Here is an 18,644-nt window from a genome sequence, read left to right as displayed (position 1 = left end):
CACACGATATATCTGTATTCTATCTGGAGACTTCAAGCACCCCCAACACATACAAACCCCCATCCCCCACAATGAGTCCTTGTAAAAACATAATAAAACAGTCGAAATTATGACATAAAACGTCAAAATGAGATATCCACTAATGAAATAAAAGTCATAGATATGACCGAACCGAAATTATAATAAAATGTAGAAACAATTAGATAAAGTCATAATCACGATATTTATTAAATAAGTTGGCATACCAATGTCATATTATGTCATCATTTTGACCTTTTTTCTTATACCTCTGAGTAACGTTTCATCGCATTTTTGGATCTCATAAATATGACTTTAGTATCTCAGAGGTTAGACATTTTATGTTTTGTTGATTAAATAAAGCAGTTATATATGTGTGTGTGTGGCGGAAATTAGCTTTATCACTAGTATAGTATACATCTCATAGATTTGGCTGTCGGTTGCATACAAAGACGACAGAAATATTCCCTAGGTTTGTGCTTTGTTTGCATGGCTCTCTGATACAGACAATATTTTGCGCCTGCGTTAAAGCTGCGCAGCTGGTGCGCGCTTGAATGCCTCAGCTGGCCTGTGTGATGGTCATGTGATCAGCTGTGTTTCTGAAGATGATGGCGTGCTGTGGAGGCTGTTTGTGTTGTCAGTGCTGCTGCAATGAAGGCGAAACAAGAACACCAGAGGAGCTGGTATAAACTATTTTATTCGTCTGATCTGTTTCCTAACGCAAATTGCCTTGTTGAATGAAACATTAGTTTAATCTGATGCTGTAAACTATGCTTCATCTGCTGTTCTCCTCCCAAATCGACTTTAAACTGCCTGATGTGAATCAAGTGTACATTAACAATGAGTTTAGCAATCAAACCAAGTCTGCTGAGAGCAGTAAAACTCAACAAGCTACTGAATTAATTTGCATTATCAGTGAACATTAAAGTGAAAACGTGTGCTCTATCTAGTGTGCTCCCTATCTAGACGACATGAAGCAAGACAATATATCATAAGGGCGTCATATCAACCTGATTTAATACTGTTGATGTGTTCTGTGTGGCTGTAAAATATTGCTGTATGTAAAATATGGCTGTAAAAATGCTAACATTGCAGACAAATCTTTTGCATCAGTCATTATTCTAGATATAATAAAGTGAAATGTCAGAAATGTGCTCAGAAACAGTCAATCCATTGTTTAGAGTCGAGACCCTCTGTTCATTTTGAGGACTGAGGTCCCAGTCTTGGAAACCATTTTTTCTGAACATGTTAACCTGATTTTATCCCTGCCTTTTGCTTGTTAGACAATACTTGGTGAAACCAGAGAAGACGAGGATGAAATATTGCCGAGAAAAGACTATGAGGTTAGTGAATAATGGACACAACAGATTATGCTTCCAATAAAAGCAAAACGTTTGTTTGTCTCTAACAGATATGTTTAATAAATATGAATGCTGCATGTTTTATTCATGCATTTCAGAGTTTGGATTATGACCGGTGCATTAATGAGCCATTCCTGGAGGTTTTGGAGGGGTTGGATAATAAGGTAAAATGTGTAATTTATTATATTCCTATGATTTCATGTCCCTGTTTACCTATAGTATTATCTAATTTCTCTTACAGAGAGCCAGAAAGTATGAAGTGATAAAGTGGATTTTGGTTTTTGCAATTGGAGTATCTACAGGACTGGTAAGCTTTGGGGTGGTTTATTATATTTATTTATTTTTAATCTTTCGTCAACAAGCAAAATTCCATTTGCATTATTCTGCACAGGAAAGCATGAGACTTACAGGTACATACATACAATTGTACATATGCATGTACACAAGCATTACCATACAAAATAAAATAATTACAGGATCAAAAACAAACAAAAAATATATTTATACTCTTATTGACTAAAAGGTGTAGGCTAAAGCTAAAGCTTATTATGCCTACCCTTAACTCCACACAAGCAACACTAATTGACATTAATTTAATATGACAATATACGTTATTCTCAATGTGTATTTAGAAGAACATTTATTATTATTATTGTTATTATCATCACTACTACTATTAACATTATAATAGCTATTCAGTATATCTTTTCATTACCAAACCTTGATAAAGTATTTTAAACTGTGTTAATGAACTACCCTTTTTTAACTCATCAGGGAAGCTATTCCAAAGTTGAACACCTTTATTTGATGGGCAGTTTCTACTAAATTGGTTCTACAGTATGGTATATTAAACATATATGTCCCTCTAAGGTCATAATTACTGTCTCTCAAGCTGAACATAGCTTGCAAGAACTGAGGGAGGTTATGTTGTCTTGCCTTATACACAAGTTTAGCAGTATACAAATCTACCAAGTCATAGATTTTTAATGTTTTCCACCGGGTAACGAAGGATTCATTGGGGTATTATATGGAGAATGTGTAATTATTCTGATGACCTTTTTTTGTAGTAGAAAAACTGGGGTAGTTCTAGATTCATATGTATTTCCCCAGATTTCTATTCCATATGTTAAATATTTAGTGATGAGAGAACTGTTATAAATAATGCACTTTTGTTAAAAATATATTGCAATTTATATAAAATTGCAATTGTTTTTGATATTTTCTTTTGAACATTTTGTATATGATATGTCCATGCCATTTTATGATCTATAATCACTCCTAAAAACTTAATGTAAATAACTCTTTCTAACATAATACTGTCAATTTAAATTTTAATATCATTTTCTATCAACTTATTAAATGCCATGAATTTTGTTTTAGATAAATTCAAAGATAATTTATTTGAGTCAAACCAGCTCTTCAGTTTATACAGTGATCTCTCCACTACCATTACCAACTCTTCCAGACTTTGACCTGAGCAATAAACATTGGTGTCGTCAACAAACAAGACATAATTGAGTTCATCAGACACCTTACAAATGTCATTAAGAGCAAAAATAACTTTGGTCCCAACACAGAGCCTTGGGGAACTCCACAACTTATTCTCTGCAATTAAGAATCTACACCATTTATGTGTACAATACATACTGAAGCCTATCTGTTAAGTACTTTTCAACCCAAGAATGTGCTTTCCCCTTTAAACTATACTATTGCAATTTATGTAATAAGATATTGTGGCTTTCTGTAAATCTAAAAACAAATTCCAACTGTGTACTGTTTTTTTTTTTTTTTTTTTTTTTTTTTTTTTGCTTGTGTAATATCTTCAACTAAATTAATAACTGCCATTGTTGTGGACCTATGTGCTCTAAAACCAAATTGTTGTTCCATTAAAATATTATTTAATTCTATATATTTTACTCCATTGGATAATAAGATAGAAAATTATGTATCTCACTACTTGTTTTGGCTGAAATGTCACTGGGATACAATAAAAGAATATGAGAAAACATGAACAAATGTCATTGTTTTCAGATACAAGATCTTAAAAGGTTGCAATAAATCGATCGGTTTGAAGTCACTTATATCAATTCAAAGTGCCTGGCTTTCTGTTGTAAACAATTCGTGTCCGCAATATTAACATTGGTATTCTTTTGATATTATTTAGTGTTTACATTTAGTACATACAAATGCTATGTTAAAATATATATATTAAATATATATTTAAGTTTAGTTTTAAATATATTTACAATACAAACATATTTAATCCACCCAAAAATAATTAATTAAATAATTATATTAAATTATATAAATATCATTATAGAAAATCAGTTAATTATTGGTCATTTGTTTGAGTTTCACCTCCCTATAATTTCTGTGGTCTAATTATTATGCACAAATCATTTTTTTCTTTTTCTTTTCAGACTGGTCTGTTTGTCGATTTCTTCGTGCGGCTCTTCACTCAGCTGAAGTTCAGCTTGGTTGGACAATGTATCCTTTCTGCTCAGTGCTGCGTTGTGTTCTGGTTTGTGTAATTTTGCACTATTTGCTGAGTGGAGTCCCTGACGTGTGCTTCAGCTGTGGAGGAATGCAGTGAGAACGGCTGTCTGGCTCTCTCTTTACTGGAGCTGCTGGCTCTCAATATGATGTTTGTGTTCATCTCCAGCGTTCTGGTGCTCATCGAGGTAAGAACTTCTCAGGCTGATATTTTCAAGAATAGTAAACTGTCTTTTTTATTTATAATCTCTTATGCACACCAATGCAGCATATATTGAATACAAATACAGTAATATTCAATTTGAATAATATAAAAATGTTTCTTGAGCAGCATATTAGAATGATTTCTGAAGGATCATGTGACAGCTTTACATCACAAGAATAATTTACATTATAATATATATTAAATTAGTTATTTTAAAATTGTAAAGAAAAACTATGTGTGTGTGTATGTACACAAGGGATCAAAAGTTTGGGATCAGAATGATTTCTAATGTTTTTTACAGGAGTTTCTTCTGCTCATCAAGGCTGCATTCATTTGATCAAAAATACCGGAACATGTTGTGAAAAATTATTATGATGTAAAATAACGTTTATTAAAATCTAATTTATTCCTGTGATGCTCAGCTGTATTTTCAGCATCATTCCTCCAGTCTTCAGTGTCACATGATCTTCAGAAATCATCATCATTTCAGCGTTGAAACTGCTGCTTCATATTGTTTTTGAAACCTGAGATTAGTTTTTTTTTCAGGATTCTGTGATGAATAAAAAGTTAAGAAGAGAAGCATTTATTTTAGAATATAAATCTTTTTCTAACAATATACACTACAGTTCAAACGTTTGGGGTCAGTACATTACAGTACAAGGAAATTAAAACTTTTATTCAGCAAGGATGTGTTAAATTATTAAGAAGTGATCGCAAAGATTTATATTGTTAGAAAATAATAATATTTGAATAAATTATTTTATTTTTAACTTTTTATTAATCAAAGAATCCTGAAAAAAGTATTGCAGTTTCCAAAAGAAATGTTTGGCAGCACAACTGTTACCTACACTGATAATTCACAGAATAAATCAGCATATCAGAATAATTTTTTGATAAGTATCATGATACACGTTATATTGGAGTAATGGCTGATAGAAATGTATCTTTGCATCACAGAAATAAACTACATTTTAAAGGATATTACAATAGAAACCTTTATTTTATATTGTAATAACATTTTGCAAGATTACTGTATGTTTTCATTTTATTTTTTTGATCAGATAAATGCAGCCTTGATGAGCATAAGAGACTTCTTTAAAAAATAGTCTTACTGATCCCAAACTTTTGACCGGTAGTATATGTCTGAGATAATTTAACATAAAATCAAAAATGCATGTTATACTTTAAAAACAAAGCCAAATTATTAACTGTACACTGGTTTGTGTGTGTAGTATACAATCTGTTTCTTCTGTGTCACAGCCTGTTGCAGCTGGGTCTGGTATCCCAGAAATTAAAAGTTACCTGAACGGAGTAAAGATTCCCGGCATTGTGCGGCTGCGGACCTTCATCTGTAAGGTCACCGGTGTCCTGTTCGCTGTCGCTGCAGGTAATGATGAGGAAAACGGTCTATATCTGCACAGACAGAGCTTAAAATCAAATCTGGCTCTGTGCTGTAGGAGACTATCGGTGTTGTTCGCAGCTTTTTAATTCAGATCTCGAAGAAAAATGTGTAAACTGACCTTATTCCGGTAACGTTAATCAGAGCCATGCAGCCAGATGGCAGTGGTGTGTCTTTTTGAAGTCGTCTCATGCTGATTCAGTGTTGTTTGTGTTTCAGGATTGTTTGTGGGTAAAGAGGGACCCATGATTCACAGCGGAGCGATCGTAGGAGCAGGACTTCCTCAGGTACTCCTCCACATGCTCATGCTGAACCAAATAAGAAACGATTCTTTAACCGTTCTTCCATTCAAAATCATTGATCGTGAGAATGTTTCTGATGATTTTGTGTTCCGGATGTAACCGGGAGATTCATTCATGCATTATTTTGAACGCATGCTTGTCTCTCTGGTTAGTTTCAGAGCATCACCTTCAAGAAGATCCGCTTCCACTTTCCCTATTTCCGCAGTGACAGGTGAGCACAACAAGCACTGAATCATTCATTACACTGCACAGGATACATGTAAAGCATTTCACTTTCGTAATGTAATGTGATGTATTCAATAAGAAAAATGATTGATAATGTAATGTTATGAAAGTCTGATGACATCAATAATGAACAAATAAGCCTGAACCTTGAGCTGAGACCCGAACACCTTGTGCATGGCATATATATGACACAGATCTGTTGCTCCTATAACAGCTCATGTTATCCGTCTTTGGGACGCTATATTTATTAAACTAAGCATGGTCAGTTGGGATTTAGTTTATTTTGTCTCTGTGTTCAGGGACAAGAGGGATTTCGTGTCGGCGGGTGCGGCGGCTGGAGTCGCGGCCGCCTTCGGGGCACCTATAGGGGGCACCCTCTTCAGTCTGGAGGAGGGGTCGTCCTTCTGGAACCAGGCCCTCACATGGAAAGTGGTATGTGGGGTGTTGGTCATGTAAATTCAGGATGTGCTGAGAAAGTTGAGTTTATAATTCTCTCTCCGTCTCTCTTCTGTCTGAAAGTTGTTCTGCTCCATGTCTGCCACTTTTACACTCAACTTCTTTCGTTCTGGGATCAACTTCAGTAAATGGGGCTCATTCCAGCTGCCTGGCCTGCTCAACTTTGGAGAGTTTAAGGTAAAAAAAAAAAAAAGGTACAGAAATGCAGTACGTCAAAGCCCTTTATTATATGCGTTCACGTTGCGTTGATGTGCAAATTAGGTGATGATATGGAAGTAATGCTATCATGTCCTCTTTTACATCATTTCCTTTCATAACCTCTTCATTTTTCATGTAATCATTAACTTTCAGGAGATGCTTTTATCCAAAGCCACTTACAAGTAAGGAAAATAGAAGCAATTTAGCCAATGGAAAGACAGCAATATGCAAGTGCTGACAACTTCTAGTTCGTCTAACACAGTAACATGGATAAAAAAGAAAAGAAAAAAAGAATAAAGTTAGAAAAGAAAGAAAGTGCTAGCATTAGTTCTCTTCTACACTCACTAACACTATATTTTCTACTTTTATTGTCAATGATTCATTATTCACTCAAGGCATTGTTTTCAAAAAATCTTAATCATTAATCAAATTGTATGAAACTATCTATCTATCTATCTATCTATCTATCTATATATATATAATTTTTTTTTTATTTTTTTTTTATTATTATTATTATTTTTCTGATGTCAACTAGGCCACTTGGGCAGAAAAAAAGTTTACCAATGCCAAAATGCAGTTTATTCATCATTATTGTAGCTTTCTATTATAGATAATGCAGCCTTTTTACAATAAACAGTTAAAGCTGTATTATAAAGTTAATTAATGTGATAAACATTACACTGATAATAAAAATTAATGAAAACTATTGGGGTAAATGAACATGTTCGGTCACTTGTGAATGGATTTTATGTGGACTTCAAGTAATCCAGGAATTATTGGGGGGAAAAATCAATCAGGTGTGTGTTCTCAACTGCTTCTTTTCTTTCTGCAGTGTGTAGACGGAGATAAGACGTGTCATCTGTGGACGGCGGTAGATTTGGCGTTTTTTGTGCTGATGGGGGTGGCGGGAGGTTTGCTCGGCGCTCTCTTCAACTGCATCAACAAACGCCTCGCAAAATACCGCATGAGAAACGTTCACCCCAAAGCAAGATTCATCAGGTACCCGAGAGAGATGTCGGTGGTGGAGAAGCGATGGGCTCTGATGAGGGGTCTGACGCTGTGTTTGTGTGACCGGCAGGGTGCTGGAGAGTCTGCTGGTGTGTATGGTGACCACACTCCTGATCTTCCTGGCCTCCGTGACTCTGGGGGAGTGTCGAGATTTAGTCTCCTCCAGCAACAACACATCAACACAGGTCAGTCTCAGACCAGCTTCCTCCCTCGCTTTTACCTCTATGTTTCTCGGTTTCCCTCTTTTGCTATATGCTTTCTATATGCTGATAGTCAGGAGTTTGACTGTGTGAGTCTACATCAGTAAAGTCTGGTTCTCTTCGGAGCTCAATAAGGCCAAGTTATAAAGGAAAAAAACATTTGATTAGATCATAGCTAGTTTTATTTAGATGTCATTTAAAGGTGGGTTACTGGTCACTGGGTAGCAATGATACTGATTTAAGTTTCACAAATGTTAATGCATCAAGTACAGATGAAGACATCATTAGAAGTAAATATAACTTGCTGAAATGAAATAACAGTTGCAAGTTGATATATAGGAAATACATGCATGTAAATAGTTTTTCATATAGGTTTACAAGAGATGCATCCTGGTCCACACTGCAGCTTATTCTCTTAAAATTAGAACTTGCCATCAGGAGAAAATTGTCCTTTTTGTGTGCAGTGTGCATCAGACAGTGCAGTAATGGTTTGTTGTGTAGGGGTCAGTAAATGAGGAGGTGAACTCGACCATCCGACGCTTCTTCTGCTACAACAACACTTATAATGACATGGCAACCCTGTTCTTCAACCCTCAAGAGGTGGCGATCCACCAGCTCTTCCACCAGAACGGTTTGTGTTGATTCACACATGATGGGATTTTCTGCTTCTGTTGATTTTACTGCCCCCTTTTCTCCTGCATCTTAGGTTCTTCACTGACATTTCAGAAAATATAGCTTTATGCCTTAAACTTTATCCCTAAAATGTAAATTGTCATTTTCTGACTTCAGTCTGTGTTCGAGCCTCTTAATTGTTCTGGAAACCATGATCGCGTTATTAACTGTGGTCAGTATTGAAATCACACGAGTTTGGAAACATCATGCATGCATTATTTTGTTTAACAGTGGATCTTCAAATGTACACTGCTGTTCATAAGTTTGGGATCAGTAAGATTTTGAATGTTTTAAAGAAATCTCTCGAGAAGTCTTTCTCTAATCACTGTATTCATTTGATCTAAAAAAAAAACAAAAAAAAAACACAATTTTGAAATGTAAAGTAGTTTTCTATTTTTATGTATTGTAAAATGTAATTCATTCCTGTGATGAAAAGCTGAATTTGTCTTCAGTGTCACATGATCCTTCAGAAATCATTATTGAGGAGCACGAGAAACTTTTGACTTTTTAACTGAAAAAGCAAACAAACCAAATATAAAAAATGTAGGTAAATTTAAACGAGATCAACTGCAGTGCTAAAATAATAAAGTTTGATTAAACCGCACGCCTGTACGTCTGTGGTGCTGTTCTCTGTAGAAGTGTGTATCACTACACCTCTTTATTTTCTAATCTTTTTCTGTCTCTTTCTCCCTCCTGTGTCTGGTTTTGTGGACAGCCACCTTCAGTCCCGTCACCCTCTCGCTCTTCTTTGTGCTGTATTTTGTTCTGAGCTGTTGGACATACGGTGTGTCGGTCCCCAGTGGTCTGTTCGTCCCGTCTCTTCTCTGTGGAGCTTCACTCGGGCGCCTAGTGGCCAATATCCTCAAGATGTAAGATTCCTGTTTACAGTCTCTGAAGAAGTACTAAGGGCATCTGTTGGAACAGGACACATGTATTTACTGTGTCTTATGCATCATCATTTCTTAGCCTGCATTTATGTTGTTTTTCATGTGTGCAATTGCAGTAACTTCCACATGCAAATATATTCGGGAACCTTTGCCTTGATTGGAGCAGCTGCCTTTCTAGGAGGCGTGGTCCGGATGACCATCAGCCTGACGGTCATCTTGATTGAATCCACCAATGAGATCACATACGGACTTCCCATTATGATAACACTGATGGTAGGAAAACAAATACACAAATCAACTTCTGATATCTTTTTTTTTTTTTTTTTTTTTTGTATGGGAGATCATCATCTAGGATGTTTGTGTAATAAAAACTACAGTTATTTTATTATTATTTTATTATTATTAATCATGATTAGGTATATATAAATACATGTATACATGTATGTGAATTTTTATTTATTTATATATATTAAATATATTTATTATTTCTGTCAAACAATTAATTGATTAATCGCATCAAAAACAAGTTTTTGTTTACACAATATATGTGTGTGTGTGTGTGTACTGTGCATATTTATTGTGTATGTAAATACATACACATGCATTTTATATATTTAAAGAAAATGTTACGTTTGTGTACAAAATATATTTCTTTATAAAATAAATTATATGAATATAAATATACATATAAATGTATTTTTTTCTCAGAAAATATCGGTGTATGCATGTGTATTTACACATAATGAATATACACAGTACACACACGTATATTATGCAAACATAAACTTTTATTTCGGATGCAATTAATCGCGATTAATCTTTGACAGTACTACATAATTATATCTATATAAATATATACATGTAAATATTGTCTAAATTTATGCTGTATGTGTGTGTCTTTATATATACATAATAAATATACACAGTACACACACACACACAATGTATAAACCTTTATTTTGGATGCAATTAGTCGTGATTTATCTTTGCCAAGCACAAATTTTAATTCGATCAGACTGCATCCTTTATGAATGTCCTCCTAATATAGCATAATTATAATTAAATGATGTAACGAAATACAGATCCAATGTACACTACTCACTGGCATTGTGTGTTTTGTCAGGTGGCCAAGTGGACAGGAGATTTCTTTAATAAGGGAATATATGATATTCATATTCACCTGAAGGGCGTCCCGCTGCTGGAGTGGGAAACTGAGGTCGAGATGGACAAGTGAGATTTTGTGTGCCACACAAGTGTTTAAATAATAAAAGTTATACTTAAAATGTCTCCGTTTCATAGCATTATTTGTCATCTAATGCAAGTTCTTTATTAATGCATGTTTTGATATAATATCCATACTTTAATACTGCGGTTCTTGTATTTTTTCACCGCTGATTTCTCTCGATCTGTCTTTTAGATTAACGGCCAGTGACATCATGGAGCCCAACCTGACGTACGTGTATCCTCACACCCGTATCCAGTCTCTGGTCAGCATCCTGAGGACCACGGTCTATCACGCGTTCCCCGTCGTCACCGAGAACAGAGACAACGAGAAGGAGTTCATGAAGGGCAACATCCTCATAAGCAACAATATCAAATTTAAGGTAAAACATGAGGTCAGCAGCTGTAGCAGGATTGAACTACAGCGCTGTGACCACAAGATGGTGCAGATGCTCTTCTGATCTTAAACGTCTTACTCGGTTTTATTAGCTTTATTTGATACTCAGATCATATACTTTAAGGAGAGATGGAATCAAATTTGATTTGATTTGATTTGACTGACAGTTTTAATAATGGCCCTGAGGAGGACTTATTAAATGTCCCTTAAGTTACTGTGCAAAAAAAAAAAGTTAACATATATAATACATCTTCATTAATGCGTAATAACTTTCTCTACCTCTAAAATAAAGTTTAATCCTCTCTCCGCTTTCAAAATCCAATCAGCTGATCAAGTCCTACATTGTTTTAGTGTGAATCTTCAGTTTGCTGTTTCATGTTGTCTTTAAAATGTTTAGAAGCTAAATAGATGCATTAAACCCTTCCATGTATTCATGTATGTTTGTTTGAACCCTATAAGCATGTATTTTTGTTTCTATGTCCAAAAAAATAAATAAAACTGAAACGGTTTCTGTCTGACGTTTCCTGTCCTTCAGAAAAGCAGCGTGTTGACGCGTGCCGGGGAGCAGAGGCGGAGGTGTCAGTCCATGAAATCATACCCGTCTAGTGAGCTGCGTAACGTGTGTGACGAGCAGACCGCTGTGGAGCCAGCCGAGGAAGGACAGGACATCCTTCAGCAGATGCTGGAGAGGAGGTCAGCGGCTCCTGCTGGACACCATCCATCGGCTGATGTTACACGAGATCTTTACTCCACATTCTGTACAGCTCCTGGTCCACTTGTCATTTTATTCAAGGTTTCTTACAAGAAAAACGAGGCTTAATGACACAGTAACTGAGTGTAGTTGGACATTTACTCCTTTAGGATTTTCAGTAACACTTTAGAATATATATCACTTGTTTATTAACTACGTAATTTCTCTCAATAAATTCTTAATTTGCTGCTTATTAATAGTTAGTAAGGTAGTTGTTAGGTTTAGATATTGTGTAAGATTAGGGGATGTAGGAAAAGGCATTAATATGTGCTTAATTAGCATTAATACATGGCTAATATTCTGGTAATATGCATGCTAATGCTAATAAGTGTTACTTATTCCAAAGTGCTACCAGATTTTCATATGTGACCCAGGACCACACTCATAAGAGACAATTTTTTGAAATCTAAAAGCGGAATAAATAAGTTTTCCGTTGATGTATGGTTTGTTTGGATGATAGGACAATATGTGGCCGAGAAAATCTGGAATCTGAGGGTAAAAAAAATCCCAGTTTCCTTTACACAGACCAGTTAGCCGAATATTCGAATCAGTTGTTTGAATGAGCGTCTGTTATGTGTTGTTGATGTTGGCAGACACGTGCCGTACCCGAACCTGTACCCGGACCAGTCTCCCAGTGAGGAGTGGAGCATGGAGGAGCGCTTTCGGCCGCTCACCTTCCACGGGCTCATCCTGCGCTCGCAGCTCGTCAACCTGCTGATCCGCGGCGTCTGCTACGCTGAAAACCAGTCGGTCAGTCTCCTCTCTCCCCTCGTTCTCCTTTCTTTATTTCCCGCCTCGGTTTCCCTTAATCTTACTCTGTTGGTCAGATCATGCCTGATGGTTGTGTCCTATACTTTCTCACTTATTTTTATACTGATTCAGATTGCTTTTTTAAAAACTGTGTCTGGTTTTATGCGTTTCAGAGTATTTTATTAAGATGTAATCTCCACCGTTTTGTAAACTTACTTCCACCAATCAAATCCCACCATGCAAAATCAAGCCCAGTATTATTTTGCTTGATATTCTGCTTCACTCAGAAATATGTCACATTGCTACGAACATTATACAAGAAATGTATTTGATTCCAGAGAGAAAAGTAAGTCTTTATAATCTTTTTTTTTATTTTTGGCTCTGTAGAGCGCCTCACAGCCACGGCTCTCTCATTCAGAGATGACGGAGGATTACCCACGATTCCCTGACATCCACGATCTGGACCTGGCCCTTCTCAGTCCACGCATGATTGTGGTAAAGTCCTCTGACCTCACAGCAGTTATCTGGGATGTGTGGTGCTGGTGTGTAATGGCTGTTCATTGGTGATAATTGTAAGCGTGGAAGTGCTCGTGTTGTGAAGTGATGACAGTTTGTTCGGCTCTCTCTCTCTCTCTCTCTCTCTCTCTCTCTCTCTCTCTCTCTCTCTCTCTCTCTCTCTCTCTCTCTCTCTCTCTCTCTCAGACATAATTAGACTCGTTTGTCTTCTTTTTTTTTTTTTTTTTTCTTAAACAGGATGTGACTCCTTACATGAACCCCTGTCCATATACAGTCTCTCCAAATACACGCGTCTCCCAAGTATTCAATCTGTTCAGGACCATGGGACTCCGACACTTACCTGTGGTCAATGCTGTGGGAGAGGTACGTCTAAAACATCTAAATCAAAGCAGTTAGGTTTGCGCCTAAATTCAGGAACGTTTTTTGCAAATGCATAATGAGCTGATTCATATTGAAATCTGATTTGATTTCAGTTAATGATTTGATTTTTGTATTTCAAAGTGCATCGATAGAAATGCTTCTTCTAATGTACAGCGTTATTATAGTTAACTAAAACTAAAAAGAAAAAAAAAAGTGGTCACAACTCCTTAATAGTTATAAGGTAGTTGTTAAGTTTAGGGTATTGGGTAGGTTTATGGATGTCATGCATTATATGTACTTTATAAGCACTAATAAACAGCCAATGTGTTAATAATAGACATGCTAATAAGCAACTAGTTATTGGTGTGAATTGGACCTTATACTAAAGTGTTATCACTAAAATAATTTAAACTAAACATAAAAAAAAAAACATATACGTTAAATTAAATACAAAAATTCAACAAAATTACTAAACCTTGAAATAAAATGTAAAAAATGTAATAAAAATGTGAGTTGTATCTCAGTAATATTATAGTAGCCCTGAATTGTATATGCAAGCAATTTAATGTTAAAATATTATCTGTTTTATTCGATTTTACAAAATTGCATTCTTTATTTTAATTTTTTTTTTAAATTAAACAAATAATTCATGGTTCAATAATCCATGTTTGAAGATTGAGGCATATGCATTAGCAGGATATGATTGACCCATTTATCCATCTTTATGTCTGTTGGATGCAGCTTCGCAGATTGTGCGAGAATTGTTTCATAAAGTGGTGTTTTGTCATCTGTGTCTCTCTCAGATCGTGGGAATAATCACCAGACACAATCTTACCCATGAGTTTTTAGTTGCTAAACTCCGACAGCATTACATCACAATCTAAGACTCTGTGTGCGCTCAAGCAGCCGCGCTTGAGTAATGAAGAGCCTGAACCCCTGCTTCACTCGCACCCTAAAGCCATTCCTAGTGTCTGCCTGGACCGCTGGAGTTCAGTACCTGACCCGTCCTGACACACACACACACACACACACACACTGATGCAGGTGAGGTCCCGTTCACGTGCTCCACTGACCTCACTGTAGCACTTTTCATTTAGTCTCTCTGAGTTCTGAATGTTTTAATAGTGCTCACCATTTCTGTGTATCTCTGAACGTTTGCTTTTGCACAAAGACTGATGCAAACCACTGACCACAGTCCCTGCTCAAAAGGGTAAATGTCACGAAAACTGTCAAGAGCATGCCTGGTCCATCACCCTAAAATCAAAAGGAAGAAATATTGTTGTTTATTTTTGATTTTTGCTTGAAGAAAGGGCATTTTTAGGACCATTAAAATTTAATGCATGTCATCATCTTCATTGCAGTTAAACATTTTCTCCACCAAAATATTGTCCTGCCAAAATACATTTCAGTTGTATTGCCATAATTAATGCTGATTTAAATCAAATCAGTCCATTACTGTAATACAAATATTTTATTTTTAAATGTTTAAAATAAAATACTGTAATAGAGTAATCAATGTAAAGAAAGTCACCGATATATATCATTTGAATTATGGGGCGTAACTGTAATTAGATTTTTTGGAGTTAATGCCAAAAGGCAATACAACGTTTAGTTCAGTTAGGCTTCATTCACTAAACAAAAATAAACAATATTTTATTTTCTTTGATTTGGGGTGAAATGTACGGAAGCCTGTTTGTGCCACTCGACAAAAATGCTAATTTTGACTTTTCATCTCACAATTCTGGGTTTTCCTCGCAATTCTGCCTTTATAACAACCGAAACCGAAATTACAAGATGTAAACTCGGTTGCATGACAAAAAAGTCAGAATTGTGAGATAATTGTGACTTTTTTTATTCATTGGCAGAAACGGGCTTCTATAGAAGTGACCTATTTTTATAAGATCTTCCTTGCAGTTAAGAAAAAGAAAAGCATTAAGCCTGTGGCATTGAAGACATGTTAGTAGACCCTTTCTAGGACTCAACAATCAGATGTATCTGGATCTCATATAGTCATGCCATTATTAAAATAGATGCATTTTTCTAGTGACACATTTACTCTATTTCGAAATGCAATGTAAAGTTATTCACTTCCAGTGTTTTGGCATTTATTCCAAATAGTGAAGAATGTTTTAATTGTAATCATGGCATTAATAATGTTTTCCCATTCTGTTGAAATGCCCTGACGTTCTTGACGTTGTTTTGTCAGGGAAGGATGTTCTCAGGCTGTGTTTGTAAAAATGAGCTAATCAAACCACCATAAAGTCACTGGATTACAGGGATTTCTAATTCATATGCTTGTTTTCATAAGATAACATACAGTCATGATATCTGACTGTGGTTTGATTTGAAGGGACTTACAAGAGCAGACTGAATAGTATTAGAGGAAATGATGACACATTTGTAAACCATACATTCCTGACATAATTTTTGTTTACTGTAACTTTCCTTTTTTTATTTGATTTATTTAAGATTAAGGATATCTTGTCACATACTGTATGCTGCAAAAATGTTTTAATTTATGCTTTAAAATGTTTATATACTGCAGTTTTTGTATTTTGATGTGGAACTACACTCTCACGGTTTTATTTGATGTCTTTTAACGAACATACTGTTGAGTTTCTTGACTAAAAATGTGCTGCAGGTTTGGAGAGCCGACTAAACCCCATCCGCCCGTTATAAAAGCTTCATGAACGATATGCAAATGTTCTGTGATCTCAGTATCCCATTGTGATGTCATACACTATCATTATGGTTTTTCAGGTGATTAATTTAATGCAGTTAAAATAAAACCTTTTATTTGCTCATGGCTATAATGTTAAGTATAAATGTATCTGTACACACAAACACAATGTGGCTAACAGGCCTTCATCAGGGTGTACAAAAATAAATCTGCTCAAGTATTTTATATCCAAACGGGTTAGTCAGACCTAACTGGTCAACTAAGAGAGGGAAACACAATCAATACTAATGTTACAGTTTGTTTTGTTAGGCTTTTTTTTTATCTTGAACTCCTCCTTGGGTGACTTGGTTTTGCACGATTAAGAAAAGTCAGTTTATAAGTGCATAAAAATACTACTCAAAACAAAAACAAAACAAGTGTTCTGGGTTTACATGTGTATATTGAGAGCGATCTGTTCGTACAGTAGGAAAGAGTGGTGTGTGATGAATACAGCGTGTCTGCACCTGCTCCTCGGTCGCTCATATTCACAGAGGAGCTCGGGGGCTGATTCATTAAGTGTGCGTGGAGTCAAACTCACTCTGACACATGCATACAGACCTCCTAATGTAGGCTGATGTGGCGGACATGGACCAGCACAGATCCCATTGCCACCAGGAAACAAGGCTCTTAAAATGTTGAGAGCTCATCGTGGCATTCCTCGATGGCAAATTAGGACGTAAATTATTATTTTTCAATTCATTTCAGTTCACTGTGGTTTTGTACTAGGGATGCACATCATAGTGAATGAGAAAGTCGGTGTGTTCATGGACTATCACAGGTCTCCCATCAGATTCATTGACTGTCGCTTTTCTTCACGAGCTCTGTGATGTAACACTAGTTCATTTGTGCAGATTTCACTCCATTTTCACCAGCTGCTTTGTCTAGATTCCAAAATCAACAACATATTCAAAACAAGTTGTCATTTATTTTGCTACTTTAAACTACAGTCTTAAACTATATATATATATATATAAACAAGTTGAAATGATTAGATTAAAAAAAAAAATCCTTTCAATATTAATTATAATTGAAAAAATAAATAAACTGTTAACTGTCACCTCATCCCATATATTGGACGTCTACGTTTACTTATTCTATATATCGTTAGAAAGGTCTAAGGCTCCTACATAGATATTTTACCTTTTTTTTTTTTTAATCATGCAGGAAGAGTGCACCTCAAAACCTACATCATAACAGGAGTTCTGATCTTTGTCAAAAAAAAAAACCTTTTAATCTATGACACTTTAGAAATCATCAGAAATGATATATCACTTGAAAACAAAACTCAAAATTCATCCTTTGAAACCCATTTTTTAATTCAACCATTGCATTACCATGAAACTGGTACATCAAAATCATGTTACAAAATGTTTTTAGTCATGAATTATATTCACAAATTTTGGTTCAAAATAGTGAGTGACATTTAACAGGTTAATCCTATTTACGTGTTTATATAATGTATAATATTATATATACAGTACAGACCAAAAGTTTGGACACACCTTCTCATTCAAAGAGTTTTCTTTATTTTCATGACTATGAAAATTGTAGATTCACACTGAAGGCATCAAAACTATGAATTAACTATTAACTATGTGGAATTATATACATAACAAAAAAGTGTGAAACAACTGAAAATATGTCTTATTCTAGGTTTTTCAAAGTAGCCACCTTTAGCTTTGATTACTGCTTTGCACACTCTTGGCTTTCTCTTGATGAGCTTCAAGAGCTAGTCACCTGAAATGGTCTTTCAACAGTCTTGAAGGAGTTCCCCGAGAGATGCTTAGCACTTGTTGGCCCTTTTTCCTTCTGTCTGTGGTCCAGCTCACCCCTAAACCATCTGGATTGGGTTCAGGTCCGGTGACTGTGGAGGCAGGTCATCTGGAGCAGCACCCCATCACTCTCCTTCTTGCTCAAATAGCCCTTGAAGCCTTCAGTGTGACTCGACATTCATAGTCATGAAAATAAAGAAAACTCTTTGAATGAGAAGGTGTGTCCAAACTTTTGGTCTGTACTGTATATGATGTAAGATATATTAATATGATGTTTTCAGTTGTGGCATCATTTCCGTCACAATGAGCAATATTGCCACAACCACTTTCAAAAGTTAGTGTCTTTCTTTACCATGGTGACAATAGTGACGAACATGCTTGAAATTAAAAATCAAATGTGATTTCTGAAGAAGAGAGAGAAAAACAAAAAAATCATCACTTGAGTCAATCGCAGAGTAAATACCTCTGAGAATGACTTTTGTGTAGGGTTTTCAATCAAACTGGAATTTTCTCAAATTATATAAAAAGTGTGAAAATGTATAAATGCATAATAATTGCAATGCATGTTATATATACGGGATACATAAAAATCTAGCTATGAATTTTTGTTCCCAGTGTTTTTTTTTTTTTTTGTTTGTTTTTTTTCATCACTGCCATTAAAATAAGTGAAGAAGAATAAAGTACAATATAATATAATATAATATAATATAATATAATATAATATAATATAACAT

At 35.4% G+C, this 18,644-nt stretch overlaps 1 protein-coding gene across 1 annotated transcript; it reads left to right on the top strand.

The window, feature by feature from the left end:
- Positions 1-418: 418 nt before the first annotated feature.
- clcn6 (chloride channel 6) lies at positions 419-16,232 on the top strand. Its single transcript, XM_052563956.1, has 23 exons — positions 419-701; positions 1,302-1,361; positions 1,478-1,543; positions 1,621-1,686; positions 3,800-3,866; positions 3,954-4,060; positions 5,338-5,464; positions 5,696-5,763; positions 5,931-5,989; positions 6,303-6,435; positions 6,523-6,636; positions 7,490-7,656; positions 7,736-7,850; positions 8,367-8,496; positions 9,253-9,406; positions 9,541-9,697; positions 10,548-10,654; positions 10,842-11,028; positions 11,578-11,735; positions 12,387-12,543; positions 12,931-13,038; positions 13,297-13,422; positions 14,223-16,232. Exons 1-23 carry the CDS (start codon positions 624-626, stop codon positions 14,301-14,303), a joined length of 2,592 nt encoding a protein of 863 aa, XP_052419916.1. The 5' UTR covers positions 419-623; the 3' UTR covers positions 14,304-16,232.
- The last annotated feature ends 2,412 nt before the right edge of the window (positions 16,233-18,644 follow it).

The sequence above is a fragment of the Carassius gibelio genome, chromosome B8 (assembly GCF_023724105.1).
Source record: "Carassius gibelio isolate Cgi1373 ecotype wild population from Czech Republic chromosome B8, carGib1.2-hapl.c, whole genome shotgun sequence".
Taxonomy (NCBI): domain Eukaryota; kingdom Metazoa; phylum Chordata; class Actinopteri; order Cypriniformes; family Cyprinidae; genus Carassius; species Carassius gibelio.
This window is presented reverse-complemented; position numbering and strand designations above follow the sequence as displayed.

What these genes read in the sequence shown, in the direction of transcription:
- clcn6 (XM_052563956.1), top strand. Translation starts at nt 624, where the DNA reads ATGATGGCGTGCTGTGGAGGCTGTTTGTGTTGTCAGTGCTGCTGCAAT. An exon ending in ACTGAGGTCGAGATGGACAA is followed by an intron (nt 10,655 to 10,841) that starts GTGAGATTTTGT and finishes TCTGTCTTTTAG; the next exon opens with ATTAACGGCCAGTGACATCA. An exon ending in CAGCAGATGCTGGAGAGGAG is followed by an intron (nt 11,736 to 12,386) that starts GTCAGCGGCTCC and finishes TGATGTTGGCAG; the next exon opens with ACACGTGCCGTACCCGAACC.